This window comes from Channa argus, chromosome 6 (assembly GCF_033026475.1).
Source record: "Channa argus isolate prfri chromosome 6, Channa argus male v1.0, whole genome shotgun sequence".
NCBI classification, from domain to species: Eukaryota; Metazoa; Chordata; class Actinopteri; order Anabantiformes; family Channidae; genus Channa; species Channa argus.
Genome location: NC_090202.1, coordinates 20028148 through 20045074, shown reverse-complemented (window position 1 = coordinate 20045074; position 16927 = coordinate 20028148). Strand labels below are relative to the sequence as shown.

Below are 16927 nucleotides of genomic sequence, written 5' to 3'. Positions count from 1 at the left end.
TTGATTAGTACATTTTAATTAATCTTGTGATGTTATACTTGACGCTCTTTGCAGAGTGTAGTAGATGATAGCATGCATTAACATATGGAGTTTTTTTTTTTTTTAAAAGTAAAATGTGCATCACCACAAGTAGTAGTACTCGCACAGACACTGCAGCAGTGACATCACCTGCTGTCATACAGCTGCAGTAGGAGTGAACATTTGATTTATCTAAACATCCTTACTAGAAGCCTAAGCCTGTTTCAGACATGAACTCTAGAGAATGTCAGGAGGATCAGGTCCTGACACTGTCTGGAGTTTCCCTTTTGGAGTTTCCCTTTTGGAGATGTAGCTAAGATGGAGATGGAGATGATCAGTGTGAGATGCTATTTCACTTGTGAAGAAATATTGCGTGTAATTGGGCAAGGGGTGGTGCTTGGGCAATTTGAGCAGGGGGCAGAACATGATGCAAAAACAAAGCTGCAGAAGTGACCTGTTGTTTTTTTTTTTTGGTGTCATATACCATAGAATCTTGTGCTGTTCCTTGTATTTGTTTGATTTCCAGGTCTGCCCCAAACCGACAAAAGGTCACGAATTTCATGGTCCTTCCAGTTCCACGCAATTGTGTTTGTATGAATGAGTGAGTTCTTACCCTTCGGGTATTTGGAAGTGAACGTCATCAACACGCCCACTCACTCATGGTGAATTTCCCGGAATATTACCTCCTCTAGTCACAAATGAGCTCTGCTGGAGATGATCTGGACTTAACACTAGGGAGTTGGTTCAGAAAAGCAGAAGTAATGCAACAGACTTTGGCGTTTTTGTACACACACACCCCCACACACAAGAGTGTCTGGAAAATGGCTGAGTTCCAATGCATGTCTGAAAAGGACTTTACATTCATACTGCAAATTTATCTAGTAGGGGGTGTGGTTGGGTGGTTTCAAGTGCCCAAAAAAACCTACCTTTCCTTGGCTCATGGACCCAAAGGTGGTATTGCATCAATTTTCTTCTGGCTTTATCACCAACTTAAAAGTGCAAATGACATCCTGGAGACACTACCATTTAGTGTATTTAATGTTTGAAGAGAAGTCGTTGTATGAGCCAACCAGGGTTTCCTCTTTTTGTATTGTGTACCATGTTATGTCATATGGCTTTGATGGATGCCTTTGTAGTTTACCTTTTTTAAGTTTGTGTTGTCAAGGAAACAATGTATAGCAACGTTTTGTTACAATGGGGCCAGGTCAGCTCAGTTACTGAAGGGAGCAGATGTGACACAGTAACTGGAGCAAAGGAACTGACTACAAGGTAGTGGCGAACACAACAAGGTAGAAGTGAAAGGTTCAGAGTGTAGCTGTGGAGGCAGACTGTTTCTTACCTGGTCCTGTGGGTTCAGCCATACTTTGAGAAGCTGTTATGTATGAAACTGTTTGAACGTGTTTGAGATTACTGTTCTTAAACTTGTATGTACAATTAATCCGTCATCCGATAAATTGAGTAAAGTACTTGTTGGACCATCAGATACGAGTAAGATTCGCCTCTGCAGTTGTCAATTTTGAGGCCCCCCTCTCCCTCAGCCTGGATTTTAACTTGGCCCAAACAAATGCAGATTGTTCTATTGTGTCACTGGCCATGTATAATGCACTTTACAAACTATATCAGGCCTTTGCCTCTGATTGTGCTGGTTACTGCTGGAGATCATTACGAATCTGTGTGAACTATGAACATTGAACATTGGCACCATGTCTTTGGCAGTTACAAATGACCCACAAGTCAAATGTGGATTGGATGCATTTTCTGTGTTGTTCAAACAAATCTCTCACACTCTCTCAAGACCTTTTTTGATCTCCTCCACAGGATAACCTGAGCTCTAATGTGGTGACCTCGTGACCTGGCAGAGATGCACTTTTCTCAAGGCCCCTGCACTCAAATGGATTAAGAGGTTGGCTTCCCATCTCAAACCCCCTGTTTATCCACTTTTAATGCATGTGTCAACAGGCGCTTTCTTTTTTCTTTTTTTTTTTTTTTGTTAGCTGAAGGGTTGGGTAAACTGAGAAGCACATGTATAGGCGTACTGATGACCTCACGTAACTGCCTTTGAAGCGCTTGCCTTTGAATAAACAATGTCTTGTTTACAGCTATAGGTGCGGCACAGGGCGGCTGTAAGGCAGTGGTCCGATCCCCGGTCCCAGCTATATGCCGAAGAGTCTTTGTGCAAGACACTGAAACACTAACAAACCATTCCCCTCCCCAGCTTAGCAGTGCCGGTACAAGCCCAGTAGAAATTGGGGAGGGTTACGTCAGGAAGGGCAGCCGTCGTAAAAACTGCCAAATCAACATTCGCTGTGGCGACGCTGAACTCCCGGGGTAAAGCTGAAAAGCCCACAAAAAAAGCGCGACAAGGTACAGCTATTGGTGCTATAAGTGGGCAAGAAGGTAGTACTGGAAATGTGAGTGTAGTGTTGTGGAAGTACACTGGACACGAGTAAACCTGCCTCTACATTGCTTTCATAGAAAATGATGGTGGGAATGGAAGTGAGTTTCTGTTCGCTCATCAAAGATAAAAACAGTGTCCACAACAGGTGTAGAATATGACAGCATATCCTACTTGTGATTGAAAGTGGAAAGTCAATGTTAGTGAAGTGATGACGGTGACTGATTTTAATGACCTACCTCATGTTCTGTGACCCATCTGTGGAAATCTGAGCTGGCCAGTTTGGGCTTACCTGTATGTGCAGGTAAACTGATCCAAAGAGGCAGCTTAATGTTTCATTGGGTCCTATCCCTCAAACAGCTGATAGAGTTTAGGCTTTGAGAGTTTTGGCTAAGGTTTCATCCTCCAGGAGCTAGTTGACCTAGTTGCTACAGTGCACATTGGAACTGCAATACAGTTTGACCCAGGTGGAAGCTGACCTATATCTTTGTGAAAATTAAAGCGGCACAATCAGGTCTTTATTGACAATGTAATAACTAACAGACAAACGTTTCTCATTTTTAAATTTACTGTAGTAATTTGTCAGAAGCTATAGAACACATCAGATGACTTAAAAAAAGCTTTTGTCCTGACTTTGCTCATACTAGAACTCTAATTGCAAATATTGCTAACACGATGAAAGTACCACACAAAAACAAATCCATGTTGCTGAGTTTGCTGTGAAATAAAGTAATAAATCTCACAGCCAAAAATGGCAATTTGAGCCAGATACTTTTTTTATTAACATGAACTGAAGAAGAGCAGCCACATTCAACTTGTCTTGTTGTTGACATAGGTTTGTGCTTGGCAGGATGGATTTAATGAGTTTCTTTTGGGGAATTAAGGAGCAGCTATCTAGACTGCTTCATTTTTAAGTCTGTGTGCAAAAGGTGGTGAAATTTGAGACTGTAATTAATAGGCATGTAACGATTCTGAAACAAGACTGAAACCATGATACAAAAGTCCATGGTATTTTATTGATACTGGAAGATGGAACTTGATATTAAATCAGACATCCAAGTCGGCAGTGTGGGAACCTTTGGGCTATCCAGTGGAGCTTAAAGTTGACGACTACTTCGTTGGCAAAATGCACTTGTCAACCTTGTTCTATATCTATAGTGTTCCTCTTTTTAGTGTCCCAAAATTGATTTTAATCAAACCCAGAAATATTTATGATGAACCATTGCTCAAAAGCTTTGAATGAATCATTATTACTAATGGTCCTCACCATTGAAATTTAAGAATCATTTTGCTTCTTTAAACATACTGCTGTGAAACACAGCCACATTTTATTACATTCAGAATAGACTGAACCGTGTCCTCTGTAGTGTGTCAGACATGCAATCTTTTGCTTGTGCTGTCCACAGTTTGAGAGCTCAAATTAATTTAGAGTTTGCTCTTTGTTTCACCTGCTTGTCATTGGATTGTGGGAGGAATCCCTGGTACAGTGTGAGCTACATTATAGAAACACGATGAGCCTGCAGACTCTTTAAAAAGGGATTCCCTGTATGTTGTGAATGATGGCGCTCTGCTTGCTGTAACCAAACCATACCAGTGTTGGTTCAAGCCCTTGGGTTACTTACTGAATACATGTTTCCGTGTAAAGATTTGTCTTTTCTCAAACACTAGGGAAATGTAACCATGGATGCAGGTTTACTTTTTTATGACTGTGGTGTTTAGATAATGTGGACACAAGAACTGAACCATCAGAGAGGGTAAGGTTTGGCTTTTGCTTCTAACACATGGCTGCCAACAGATTCTTTTCTTGGTTAAATGGAGACATGCAGACTGCAAACTGCTACTCTCCCTCTGCTCTGGGGTGTGTCTTTGTTTGAGGAAGAGGAAATCATTTGGACAAATGGGTCTATTATTGACTAGCCCGCTACCTTAGCTGACTCTAGACTCTTTGATCTGCACGTTGTAAACTCGTCCATCTGTTTAATGGAGAACGACATGGTTTTAAATGTTTTAATCCCAACAGTTTATTTGTTTTATGCAGTTTTAGTTTAGTGGTTAGTAGTGCTATGTACATTCATTCAGTGGCTCTGAAATTTCCTCCCCCTCCTGGCTTTTTCTGTTTATTCATGCTTTGACTTGACATACCTTAATTGCTTTGCTGTTGTGTTCCTTCCAAAGCCTATGCGTGTTTGCAATTCACTACCCAAGACCTATTTACATTCTTAGTTCATCAGGGAAGATTCCAGTTTTGGTAATCAGAAGACTGAATTATCAACTGGACTTCAGTCTTTTGATTCTTAGTTCATGGTTTTACAATACTTTGTGTCCTAGTGTAGTTAAGGTCCACTTTCACCTGATTTTGAGGTTATGCAGTTTCTTGTTGCACTCCTATCAATACACCAGGGCACATCAAACCAGGGTGACACTGCTGTAGCAGCCTTCAGTGTGGGTGGCTGGGTGAATCTACTATAAATATAATTGTGTGTTTGTACAGTGAAAGCTCCAGTGTGTTTTTTTTTTCATCCACAAATTAAAACGAACAGAGTCATATTAAATTAATGCACATGGAATCCAGCATGAAATGCTTTTTAAGAATGCAGGCAAACAGAGGAATGTTGTTGTGTGTTTGATCAGGAATTTGTAACAAGTCAGAGGAGGGCTTTGTCTCCCAGCGGAGAAAGATGAGATGGAGAAAAGCATGAATGTTTAGGTAGAGAGCGGGGGATGGGTTCAGAGGCAGAAAGAGGCGAGGGCTTGGGGTTGGGTACCTTGTCATAACAGCTTATTCTACACACATCTCAGTGTCTGCTGCACCTAATTAATCATCTTAAAATCTATTCAAAACCCACTTTGTGGGGTGCAGAAAACACACTAAAATCTAATATAAAATCAATGGGTAAATTGGCCTCATTTTAGCCAATGTTGTCATTTGGTTCCACATCCAGCCAACCTTAACAGTTCTTGCCATACAATTGGTGAAACTGTTTAGACAAACATTGGCAGATTGTGGAAAGAGTGTGGAAATCTGGCACATGATCACGCATTTTTAAGGTGCATGGAAAAGGGGACAAAGCCAGATGTGTGGATTCCTTTCGCTTGTGGACGTTCACGATTAAGGCTGTGTGTTGAAATGACTGAAGGGGTTTTTTATTTTTTTTTTATTTATTTATTTTTTTTTAACCCGTGTGTGTACTAATTTCACCGCTTTGGTGTAAATTCCTGGTTGACTACATTCTTTCTGGAGAACTTATAGCAACATCATGCTTACTAAGTCTCTTTATGTGTACATATATACACCACAGTGCTTTTATCGGTCTGAACGCCCAAAAAGGATCTAGTGATGCCAGTTCATTTCAGTGTTGGATAAATTAAACTTTGACAATCAAATTTTAGTTTTTCTGGAAGCAAACTGCAGCTTGGCTGTAGAGTTTTAGTGCGGTTTAAATTGTATGTTAATTGAATTAATAATAATAATCTTTTAATTAGGTGAGCTAAGTTTCAATTGAGTGGTTGTGAAGCTCACCAAAGCAAACTGGAAATGAACTGTTAATTTGCAAATGTGCGGTGTATGTGTGTCTACTTACTACCATGTTCTAAAGGCAACCAGTCTGTGCATTTGTGAGAGAGTGGGTGGTTTGTGCTGCTTAGGAAAGACTTTTAGCGTCCTCTACACTAGCGCCCTCCCCTTCTCCTTCCCTGTCTCGCTTTTCCTCTCTTCCCTCCCTCCAACAGCTGTTTTCCTGTCTTAGCTGAGAACTGGGGCCAGGCTTTTATTTTATTTTTTTCCCCTCCTCATCCATGCGTCACAAGCAGGAACTTACTGAAATACACAAATGCTCTCTCTTTGTCTGCCTGTGCCCTGTCCCACACTAGTCTGGCTGTTGACTGCATACTGACCTCATTTTGGACTACAGACTGAGGAGCAAGTATTCCCACTCTTCTACTTGGCTGCCGTGATTGCGTGCTCACATTACTCTGTGAGAGCCGCCTGGCTGTTTGTAGAAATACTTTCATGGTAAGATGTTTCTTCTCACAGGCTGCTTCTGTCTCTTGACCTCTTGTTACTTTAGTCAGGATGTGGCATTTTCTCAAGTTTAATGTTGCCATTGGCAAGATTGTTTCTGGGCTTGTCTCATACTGTCTCTCAGTTTCTAAGCGTTTCTGACAGTCTGCTACAGCAGTCTCTGGGTGTCCACAAAGTTGTCTTGGAATGAATGAACAAAAAATCAGTGCTGCATCAGGTCTTAAAGAATTGAGTGTGTCAGTTGTGTTTTGTGTTTCTGTTTTTTTCATTGTTGAAAATGTATAATAAGGTGTGTGTGTGTGTGTGTGAGTGTGAATATATTAGAGTCCCAAGATAACTCGTTATGCTTTTGTTGGTTAAAATATTATAATTCACTCTAATCTTCTAACTGGTTACACTGGGGGTCTGCATCTAAAACAGAAGGTGTGCATTCAGTCACCCTTCCAGCTGTCCACCCTGTCCTCCTCAGCTTGTTTGTGGGCAGCATTAGACAGACAGTGTAATGTTTCACACACGTGAGAGTCTGAGAGGAGGTAGAGTGACACATGATTGAAGACTTGTATTGTTAAAATAAGCCAGTGCACTCCTGACTCATAATTACAATTTGCCTAACCTACTCTGAGCTGAGTAGGAGTAAGTCTAACATGGCTGGAAGCTAAATTAATAATGAGCATTTTCATAAGTGTCTTGAGCTGGTGGGTTTATTGAAATCGGTCCATTTCTTAAAGGTTTGTTACATTTTTGGCCCCCAGTAGACAGTTAAGGAATACTTGCCCTAACCAGTTATAGTTTACTGACGTGTATGGCATCAGGGTCCACATTTAATGAGGATTGTTTATGACATTACGGAGAAACCATCTTCAGGGTTAAGGCCTTTTCCCCAACAAAACCTAAAGCCAATTTAACCTGCCCACACAGCCTTTTGATTTCAGATGTTGCCTTATGGTCCTGACACACAGAGATAACCTTAGTCTGCCATTAATAACAATATTCTAATTTAAATGAGTAAAACACAGTGTGAGATTGGCTTCTGTAAGTCTTGTTAAAATTCAGACATGTTGTCATCGTGCAATCATCTTGTGCTGCTTTCTTGTTTTGAGAATGGCATGTGGTCATCTTCACTGTAGAAGATTAAGAACACCGTTGCAATCAGTCATTATGGGATAGTGGAGAAACATGTAGTACTCAACAATGCAGGAAATAAACCCTTGCAATGTGAACCCACAGTTCTATGCAAAGAATATTAAACAGGTTTAATAAAGTTTAGGTGTCTTGTAGAAGATAAGAATGACTGTTCTTTCCTTCCACCATCGTTGAATAGAAATCCTTTTTGTTGTTGTGACTTGGTACACGAGTTAAATCCCTGCTCTTTACCTTCTCTCATATTTTACTTGTGGTTTCCTTCATGGTTACTAATCAGTTTAAAATAAGTGGAAAAACCATGCAGAGCAGTTTAATATTTCAGTTTTATTTTTAGTGCAAGGCAAGTGTAACTGGAATCGGAACACACAGAGGAAGTGTAAAGGTCACGCTTATTGTCACAGTTTGCATACATATCAGTTGTCCTCTGCACACTCTCCATTTATTATCGCATATTGTGTATACTTGGCCCATGAGCCTGTGAGACCGACGTTTACTTGTTTAAAATATCTTGTCATCAGCCAGAACTGATTTTTGTATGAGGTTTTTTATTTTTTATTTTTTTTTTGGGTGATGTGGGTGACGCTACAACATCCCTGCATTACCAGTCTGAATTTGTGTCCTTAAGCAGCATGTGTTTGGGTGAGTGTCGCTTGTGTTAAGACTCGCTGAGCATGTTTGATATGCTAACTGCCTCCTTTGCTTGAGAGAGACACAAGTTTGTGCCACTTGTGATCAAGTTGCATCTTAAACAGTCCCAGCTTTTCCTTCTCCATCCCATCGCTTCTTTGCCCTGAGCTGAGGGCTGAAATTTACATTTCTAGTTTAAAGGTGTGCAGGTGCCAAAAACCAAACAATATTCAAAAGTGGGGGGAGGGATGAAGCAGAGATTGTTTGCACTCACTTAGTTTGAAATGGCACAATAACTTTCACTGAATTCATTTCTTGTAATTTGTGGAGCTTTACTTCTCACATTTTCCTTTACTTGCCCTATTTGCCAATTATTTATTTTTTGGGGGCTTTTAGGAAATACTTAAACCACTGTGGGGTTTCAGCAGCCGTTTATTGCAGATATTGCTTCACTGCAGAAGTGAGAGTTGCCTCAACTAAGACTGTACTAACACTTTCATTTCTTACACTTGCCTTTATAGGCCATAAATAAATTATATATTTCACTATTAATTAAATCTTTTTTTCTTTTTAAATAATCACTTGTGTTTAGGCAGATCAACATACATACTGTGTTCTGCGATATTACAGACCAAAGCAACATCTTTAGGTTGTTTTGGGGGAATGGACTGATAACACAAAACATACAGTTTGGTGAAAAAAAAGCAACGTAGACTATTGTTTAAATAAAGTAAACAATGGAGATAGATCACAATAATGTGTTTGCTGTATTCTATCTGCCCTGTGTCACAATATCATGTTGTCTGTAGATGCTGCAGACAAGGTGCTTACTGCCTCATAGTTAGAGGTGTGTGTGTGTGTGTGTGTGTGTGTGTGTGTAGCTCTTTGCACAGAAGGGCACAATCGCTCAAGCACTGGGGGAACTTGGAGTACCTGTCTGATGCTGTCAGCTCCACGTATATGGCATGGAAATATTCTCAAAACATTTCTTTTTAAAGAGCTTGCTCTCCACAACCCTCTCTTGTAAAAATGAATTGTATCTGCTGCTTTTGCCTGTATTTTGCAAATTTGTTTGCACACAAGCTTTTTGTCAATTTGGCAGGCAAATAATTTTAGAGCAAGTAACAGTTTTACTCTGTAGAATATAGATTTGTTGCACTCAGCATGTCCATGTTTTTTTTCTGTGGTCCTATCATATTGGGTATCATGTTGGGTAGCGACTGAAAAGGAAGACTGGAGCAATCGCTGCAGGGGTTTGAACCGGTGTTGCCACGAGACTTGTTTTCAAGCTAGAGTGCTTGTGTTAGTGCTGACAGCTATGAGCTCAGATGTTCTGTATACTGCAATGATGAGCAAGTTATAGTGGAAAAGCTTTGTTTCCCATTTTTGAAGCCACAGGTCACCTGAATATTTCATATACTAATATCACACCACTATCCAGCATTCAAAACGTGAACAATTTGTGTGTGTTTTTTTTGTCTTGCACGTCACAAGTAACCAATTTGCTCTAGTGTAATAAGTTTTGCGACTCCATTAGTGCGATAAAATAAAATGGTCCAGTCATTTGTCTTAAAAATAGCCCCATGCGTCATCTCTGGTATAATTTAACATGGAAAGGGGGAGTTTGTCACTTGTCATGAGTTGTAGTCATGCCAAAGCCTTTGTCTGCCAGCAAGTGGGTGGGTAGAGGGCTGTGCTTTATTATCAAAGCTGTTGCCCATTCATCTTATTGTCATTATTTAATTGTTCTTATATCCCCTTTCATCTCTACTCTTCACAACATATTTACTTGGCACTTGAGCTTGTGGAAAGAAATGTAAAGTAAGTGTGTGTGTGTGTGTGTGTGTGTAAATGTGTGTTTTTTTTTTTTTATCCCCACATATGAACTGTGATCAGAAACCAAAATAACTTATGCCTTGCTTATGTCAGTTCAGAAGATATGACAGATGAGAATGCATTATTGAAATTCAGGCAGCAGCGTCTCGTTTTGTGCAGATGTGATAAGCTCTGTGTAGGGGTTAAGTTGAAGTTGTTTCCAGTTAGTCTTTTACTTCAAAATGTAACTGGTTGAAATTTCAGGCTGTAAAGTCTTAATTGGAACTTATCCCACACACGCCTTATTTAAGCTTCCCTTTGGTGGGTCTGTACCAGTTACAGCTATGTACTTTCCCTGGAATCATCTGGTGTCCTGTTCTAAGAGACCATGGGGGCTGTAAAAAAACACTTAAGGTATTGTGAAAGAGGGGGAGAGGATGGGCTCAGTAAAGCAGATTTTTACTCAGGCAAACGGGGAAACTGCAGGTGTTAAGAAGTAGCTAGGCTTTAAGGCTGCCTGCTGTGAGAGCTCAGCATATACATGTTACATTTTCTCATAAAGACTTATAACAATATGAATAGTATCAAATTTGTTTGCTTGGTGAAAGGGGGATTGGGTAAAGAGGAAGTACACATTGCATGAGTGTGCTCAGATAAATTGGCATGTTTCAGCAAATCCTCTTGTGTTTAATATTACATTATTCTGCAACTCATAGAATATCTATCTTCTATCATGTATCTATCATCTATCTATTATTCATGAAGTTTTAGGTTTTCTTTAATATGCATTGCAGTTTGCTATACAAACACATTGCATGTGTTTCTAAGAGGGGGGTGTTTTGGAGTGGTCTATGAAGGATGCACGAGTCAGTGTTAATCTAGGGTAGATTTTAAGTGTTTAAGGTGCCATTTATTCTTTATTGCCAGAATGCATGTTTGGACTGCAGCAATCTATTGCTTATTGAATGTTTTTCAAAAAACTGTCAAGCTATCGAGGGACAAACACAAAATCACACAGAGGCGCTTAAATGTGTTTGTCCACACTTTTGCATTGGCAGCGGAAGAAGGGAAATGGTTTTCCAGATGAATGCTTGAAGTGAAGAGAAATTCATCGTACGTTTCTCCTTAGCTGTCATTTTTCCTGCTTTGCTGCAGCTCCGTCTTGATGCCAAAATTGTGTTTGTGGCTATTATAGTTTAACATTGATCACACTACATTTATAATTTAGACAATATTTAAGAAACTTTCATCGATAATAAAATGTAATGAATGCTTAGATGTCTGTCAAGATTTCAGACTTTCATTTGGTTTCCTGTCTGCATTTACAATTAGTCACTGGTTAAACCGTAAAAATTCTGCAAAGTCAAATTATTTCATTGTCATGTTTTTCTGTTTGTGTTTTTATTTATTTTATTTTTTTAGGAGTGGGATTTTCACCTGGCTGAGAATAGCATGTCAGCACCTTTAAACCCAGGATCCACTTTGCTGTTGTTGTGCCCATGAGGTAACGTAAGGATCTGCTGCCCCCCTCATTGCCACCCTTCATCCATCCATCCATCGCCCTCCCCTTTGTCCCTTCCATACTTGGACGTACCCAGCCATGGGCCAGAAGATCTCAGGCAGTATCAAATCAGTGGATGTACGTGGGGAACCTTCATATCGACCAGTGCGCCGCGAACTGCGTGGCCCAGATTTTTGTCGGCCCCCCAGGTTGGACTTGTTGTTAGACATGCCACCCGCCAGTACTGAGACTCAACTTCGCCATGCGTGGAACCCTGACGATCGATCATTAAATGTTTTTGTTAAAGAGGAGGACAAGCTGACTTTTCACCGACACCCAGTAGCACAGAGCACAGACTGTATCCGAGGCAAGGTGGGCTACACCAGGGGCCTCCATGTCTGGAGAATTCACTGGCTTGCCAGACAGAGAGGCACACATGCTGTTGTGGGTGTTGCCACTGCTGAAGCACCTTTACATTCAGTGGGCTACACAGCCTTGGTGGGCTCAGACTCTGAGTCCTGGGGCTGGGACCTGGGTCGGAACAGACTCTACCATGATGGAAAGAACCGGCCCGTTTCCACATCAGCGCCCACATACCCTTGTTTCCTGGAGCCTGATGAGTCTTTTGTGCTTTCAGACTCCTTGACAGTAATACTAGATATGGACGAAGGGACACTGAGCTTTATGGTTGATGGACAGTATCTGGGAGTGGCTTTTCGTGGACTAAAGGGCAAGAAACTCTATCCTATTGTGAGTGCTGTGTGGGGTCACTGTGAAGTTTCTATTCGCTACGTCAACGGACTAGATCGTAAGTTGCACAACCTACAAACGCACACAGTAACAGTATAACAAGTACCTGCAGAGGTTTGCTTTGCTTTCATAGGGCTTATTAAAACCTGTTAAATTGTACTATTTACAGGAGCAAGTTCTGAAAGTACAAGTATAGGAAATGGTAAAATGTCATCCTGCTTAGAATTTCTTGTCTACATATGTTTCCTGTCAAATCCTTTATCCCTCTGAACTTTACAGCTTAATCCCCGTTTAAGTTTAACATATTTCTTCATGATCAGAAGACTTGGTGCAGCTTTGAGGAAATGCTCACTGCTCTGAATGTTGACACATAATTCGGTTTGATTTTTAGTAAACACGCTCAAAGAATTAAGTTCTGTTTTATAATAACCTGTAAGGTAAAAACAACTCATGTAGCCTCATATTTACCCAGGCATTTAATAATATGAAGCAGAGTGTGTTTTGCATCACTGTAGAAAATGTGGAGAGGTGGATGTGGTAGGTAATTTTCCACAGTGCAAACATGTTATGTTTGTGGATTAATATAAGCATGGATTTCTATTTAGACTTGCTCATCCAGGCTGCAAATGCCCAGGGTAGGAGTTGAGCTAAACATCCAGTGACAGAACACAGTTTGACCCGAGGAGCCATGATTCTAGTGAAGTAGGATGAACCTGTTAAAATTGTAAAGTAGTACTGTTAACCAATTTCCAAATACTTAAACCTGGTGCTGAATTTAGGGTTTAAAGCCAAACAGAGCTGGCATGTCTTACAGATTTGTCGTTTTGCTGATGAATATTCAGTGCACATTTCTGTCTGCACTGCTCTATAAAAAGCCCACATTGAGACTGCTGCTTCGTTTACCAATGGGAAGCAGCTTTAATCTTACTCTCCAAGTACATTTTTATTGTGCTTCTCCATCACTGTCTCGAACTCAAGACATCCTCAAACTTTACCTCGCACAGAATAACACAAAAACAACGTGTACACCTTTCTGATGTGATTGGTATATTTGTCACATTATAGTGGGGTGTGTGTGTGTGTGTGTGTGTGTGTGTGTGTTTCAGCTTGCCCTTGCCTGCATATCTCTTCTGATAGACGTCATTGTTCCAACTAGTACAGTCATCTCAATCATGACTGCTTCCTAGCACGATTGTGTAATAGCCCTTAGTCCTCCCTCCTCAAGGCTGCATGTTGCACAAATACTCAAAACAGGCCACGGCTGTTGCGACGGTAAGGCATGGACACCATGTCCATGGCTGCGGGCCATGTGAATGTTTGTGTACTGGTGGACAACTGCCAGTAGAGGAGGAATTCTGGAGGATGTCCCAGTGTGCCTCGAAGCTCAGCGTCTGGCTTTGCACAGTGGGGAATCTCAGGGTGTGTGTGTGTGTGTGTGTGTGTGTGTGTGTGTGTGTGTGGGCATGCTTAAACAAATGCCATGCATATGATGTTAAATGACCCATATTCACTGAACGATATACAATCTCTCATATTTGGGTGATGGGTTGTTGCCAGTGAAAATGTCTTTTCTTTTACTTTAGAGTATAGTTATAGTGTTAAATGTTTGAATATATTCTTGGACTGCCAATTTTCAAGGTGCATCTGCATATCATAGATGTGTAATAATGCTTCGCTTCCTCTGAAATGCAGTGAACAATATTTAGATATTACCACATTTAATAACATCACCATTTGGGTGGATAAAGTGCAAATTGTTAGAAAACTGAAGGGACCTGTTGTATGCTACTTGTCCAGTGCAAAGTTGGTCGAATAAAAGTCGAATAAAATCCCATAGTGCCACATAGTTTCATCATGAGCATTCTGACTAAACTACTGCCTGAATGGCAAATGTGAGCAATTTTAAATGGCAACTCCACCAATCAAAAAAAAAGGGCTCTTGGGAGGTTTAGATGTGTTGAATTGCCTCAAGTGATGTCACTTGACTCAGCAATGGAGCTGAGGAAGGGGGGGGGGGGGGGGGGGGGAGTGAACTTATATGACCTACAAGCATAACACACCCTTAAGTTGTGTTACTGGGAAGGCAGGTGGCACGTTTGACAAAGAAGAGGGAGTGGAAGAATGAGTCCCACAGATGACAACAATACTTGCCAAGTTTTTTGTGTCCATTAATCTGCTAATCCATAAATATAGATATATTTAGTTATAATTAGTTATGCTTTTATTTTCCCTCCCCACCCTAATCTATGATGGTATCTTCCAGTTCCTGACTGACTGAACACATCCAATCACCATAATTTGCAGTGGGATGTGCAGGGACAACTTGAAAATAAGCAGGGCAGGCATCCATGATCAGTGTTGGAAATCCCTGGTGTAAATCATGCATAAAGTGCATGTGATATAGAGAAGATGGGAAGTGTGTGTATATCTTTTGCTTTTGTGGGTCCTCCTACGGCAACTTTATCTTTCACAATCTGGAGACTTTCTCCCACTTGATTTAGTTTTTTTTCACAGTCTTCCTCTTGCATAGTTTTTTTATTAATGACTTAATCCCTGGGAAGTTTCTGTCCTGTCTATATTGTCCCTTTTAATAATGCTGCATTAGGTTTTTTGAACACTTTAGTCCTTTGGCACCTGGTCCTCAAAACACTTGAAACCAAGCCTGCTGAGACGTGCGTCTTTTACAAAGCACAAACAATAGGGATGCTGTTTCTTGCGGTCGTCTTCCTGCTTTTCCAAAGCCTTCTTTCTTTTAGCCACAACAATCCACATGACACCGCAGCAGCCTGGTCAGCCTAATGGCAACAAGCTGAGTCAAGCTCATATACACCTGAAAGAAACCAAGGAAGCATTTCACACACTGCTGACATGACTGCCCTCCCCGTTTGCAAATGAACCCTATTTGACTCCAGCTCTCATTGTTTCATCTCCTCCCTCCTGCTCTCCTTTGTACAGTCTTTTTGCCTTTTCCTCCCCTTCCTTTTCAACACCAATACTTTTCTTTTCGATTACACACTGAATTGTGGTGTGAAGTTGCTGTGGAAACTGTTCAGATGACTTTTTGGTGGGTAGGTGGGTGGTTAATTGATGACCAGGCTGCTTCCTCACGAGTTTATTTGCCAAGGGCTTGCCCTATGCAAATGGATGTTTTTTTTTTTTTTTTTTTTTTGCCGGAATGCAGTTCAGCAGTGTTTTCAATATTTGCAGTTGCCAGCTGTATTTGACAACTTTGCAAAAATCACGGTTGTACTGATACACTGCATCTAAAGTTTACTTTGGGTTAAACGGCAGGCAAATAATGTTTTGCTTGTTAAAATGCAAATGTGATGCAGAATAAAACATTTATTCTGTTGGTGGCTAAATTGCAGCACTTCAGACTCCAGGCTAATATATTATCAGGCTAAAATAATCCTGTTAATTGTCGATGAGACTTTTTCTTTTTTTTGCTCCTTTTTGGTTCAAAGCAACATCATGTATTCAGAACTTTTATTTTTTAATAAATCCAGTTAAGGTCTTTGAATCAGTGCACAATACCACAGTATTGTTAATACCAATCTAATACAAAAAAATCTGTATTACAAAAGGCTTAGAATAGCTTGAGTGGTGTCAGAAATAGTAGGCTAATGCTATTTTGGTTTGCACATCACACAGGCACATAATGTGTGTTTATGCTGCTTGTAGCTGAATTAAGCTCAGGACTCATAGCAGACCTCTCTCTGTTTCTTTTCTATTTCACCCTTGGGTGTTTTCAGGCTAATGTCTTGGGCAGTTATCCTGTTGCAGGATCTTGGACTGAAACTAAGACCTAGCTCTGACACTGGTTTGCCTGAAGAATGCTTTACTAGTCTTCTGATTTTTATTGTACCATCAGAATGTGTCTAATTTATAATGGGAGGGGAACCATTGGACAAAACTGCAAACATCTCTTCCAAAAGACCTCGTTAGCCAAGTTACAACAACTCAAAGGAAAGGAAAAAGCTAGGAAAAAATGGTTTTTAAAGGATTTTGAATATGTTGTTAATTTATAACAGAGCATAGTCAAATTATAAGTTGATACATATTGATAAATTACATACTATAGACAACAAATTCATTTAGTGATAAACAAGTTCCTACCCCAAAAAGACCCCAAACAGAAGTGTTTAAACAAAACTAATGACTTCTTGTGTGTTTAGTTAAACAGCACACAAACAGTGATACTTATCAGTGCAGTCCAGTGTTACAGTGCTCCTCTTTATAACCATGTCTGTTCCGCCTCCATTTCCTGAGCAGCGTGACGGCACCAGAGACCACAAACTGCAGCCCACTCTTCTCTCTGTAGTACCTGGTTGTGCCACTAGGTGGAGCTGACCCCCTGCAATGGCTGTACAGGTTAAAAAGCGGTGCCATGAAATGTAATTAAAAAAACTTTGGCTTTTCTGTGCTCAGTGTAGACATCATTTGGATGAACACTGAAGCAGATGGCGTTTTCTGGCAGCTGGTTTAGCTAGCTAATAATGTCTGAGGCTCATGCAACTTAAACAAAAGCAGTTCAGCTGGGAGCAATGCTGCAGCTCTTTTAACATTAAGGGCAAGACTGTCTTTAATTAAACAAGCTTCAATAACATCAACACAAGTGAGCTGTAAAAAGATCTCCTGCTCAGAGTATAGATGCATT

General features: G+C 40.5%; 1 protein-coding gene across 3 annotated transcripts in view; it reads left to right on the top strand.

Moving 5' to 3' along the window:
* The window catches only part of LOC137128964 (SPRY domain-containing SOCS box protein 4-like), a 34774-nt gene that overhangs the window by 10561 nt on the left and 7286 nt on the right, over positions 1-16927 (top strand). Inside the window, exons 2-3 of one of the 3 annotated variants that reach the window (XM_067507697.1) lie at positions 1837-1921; positions 11442-12328. In XM_067507697.1, the coding sequence (XP_067363798.1) occupies positions 11620-12328 (709 nt within the window). In that variant the 5' untranslated portion in view covers positions 1837-1921; positions 11442-11619. Of the gene's footprint in view, positions 1-1836; positions 1922-6254; positions 6426-11441; positions 12329-16927 lie in introns of those variants that run through there. The other 2 variants (XM_067507699.1, XM_067507698.1) reach the window with 2 other exon arrangements.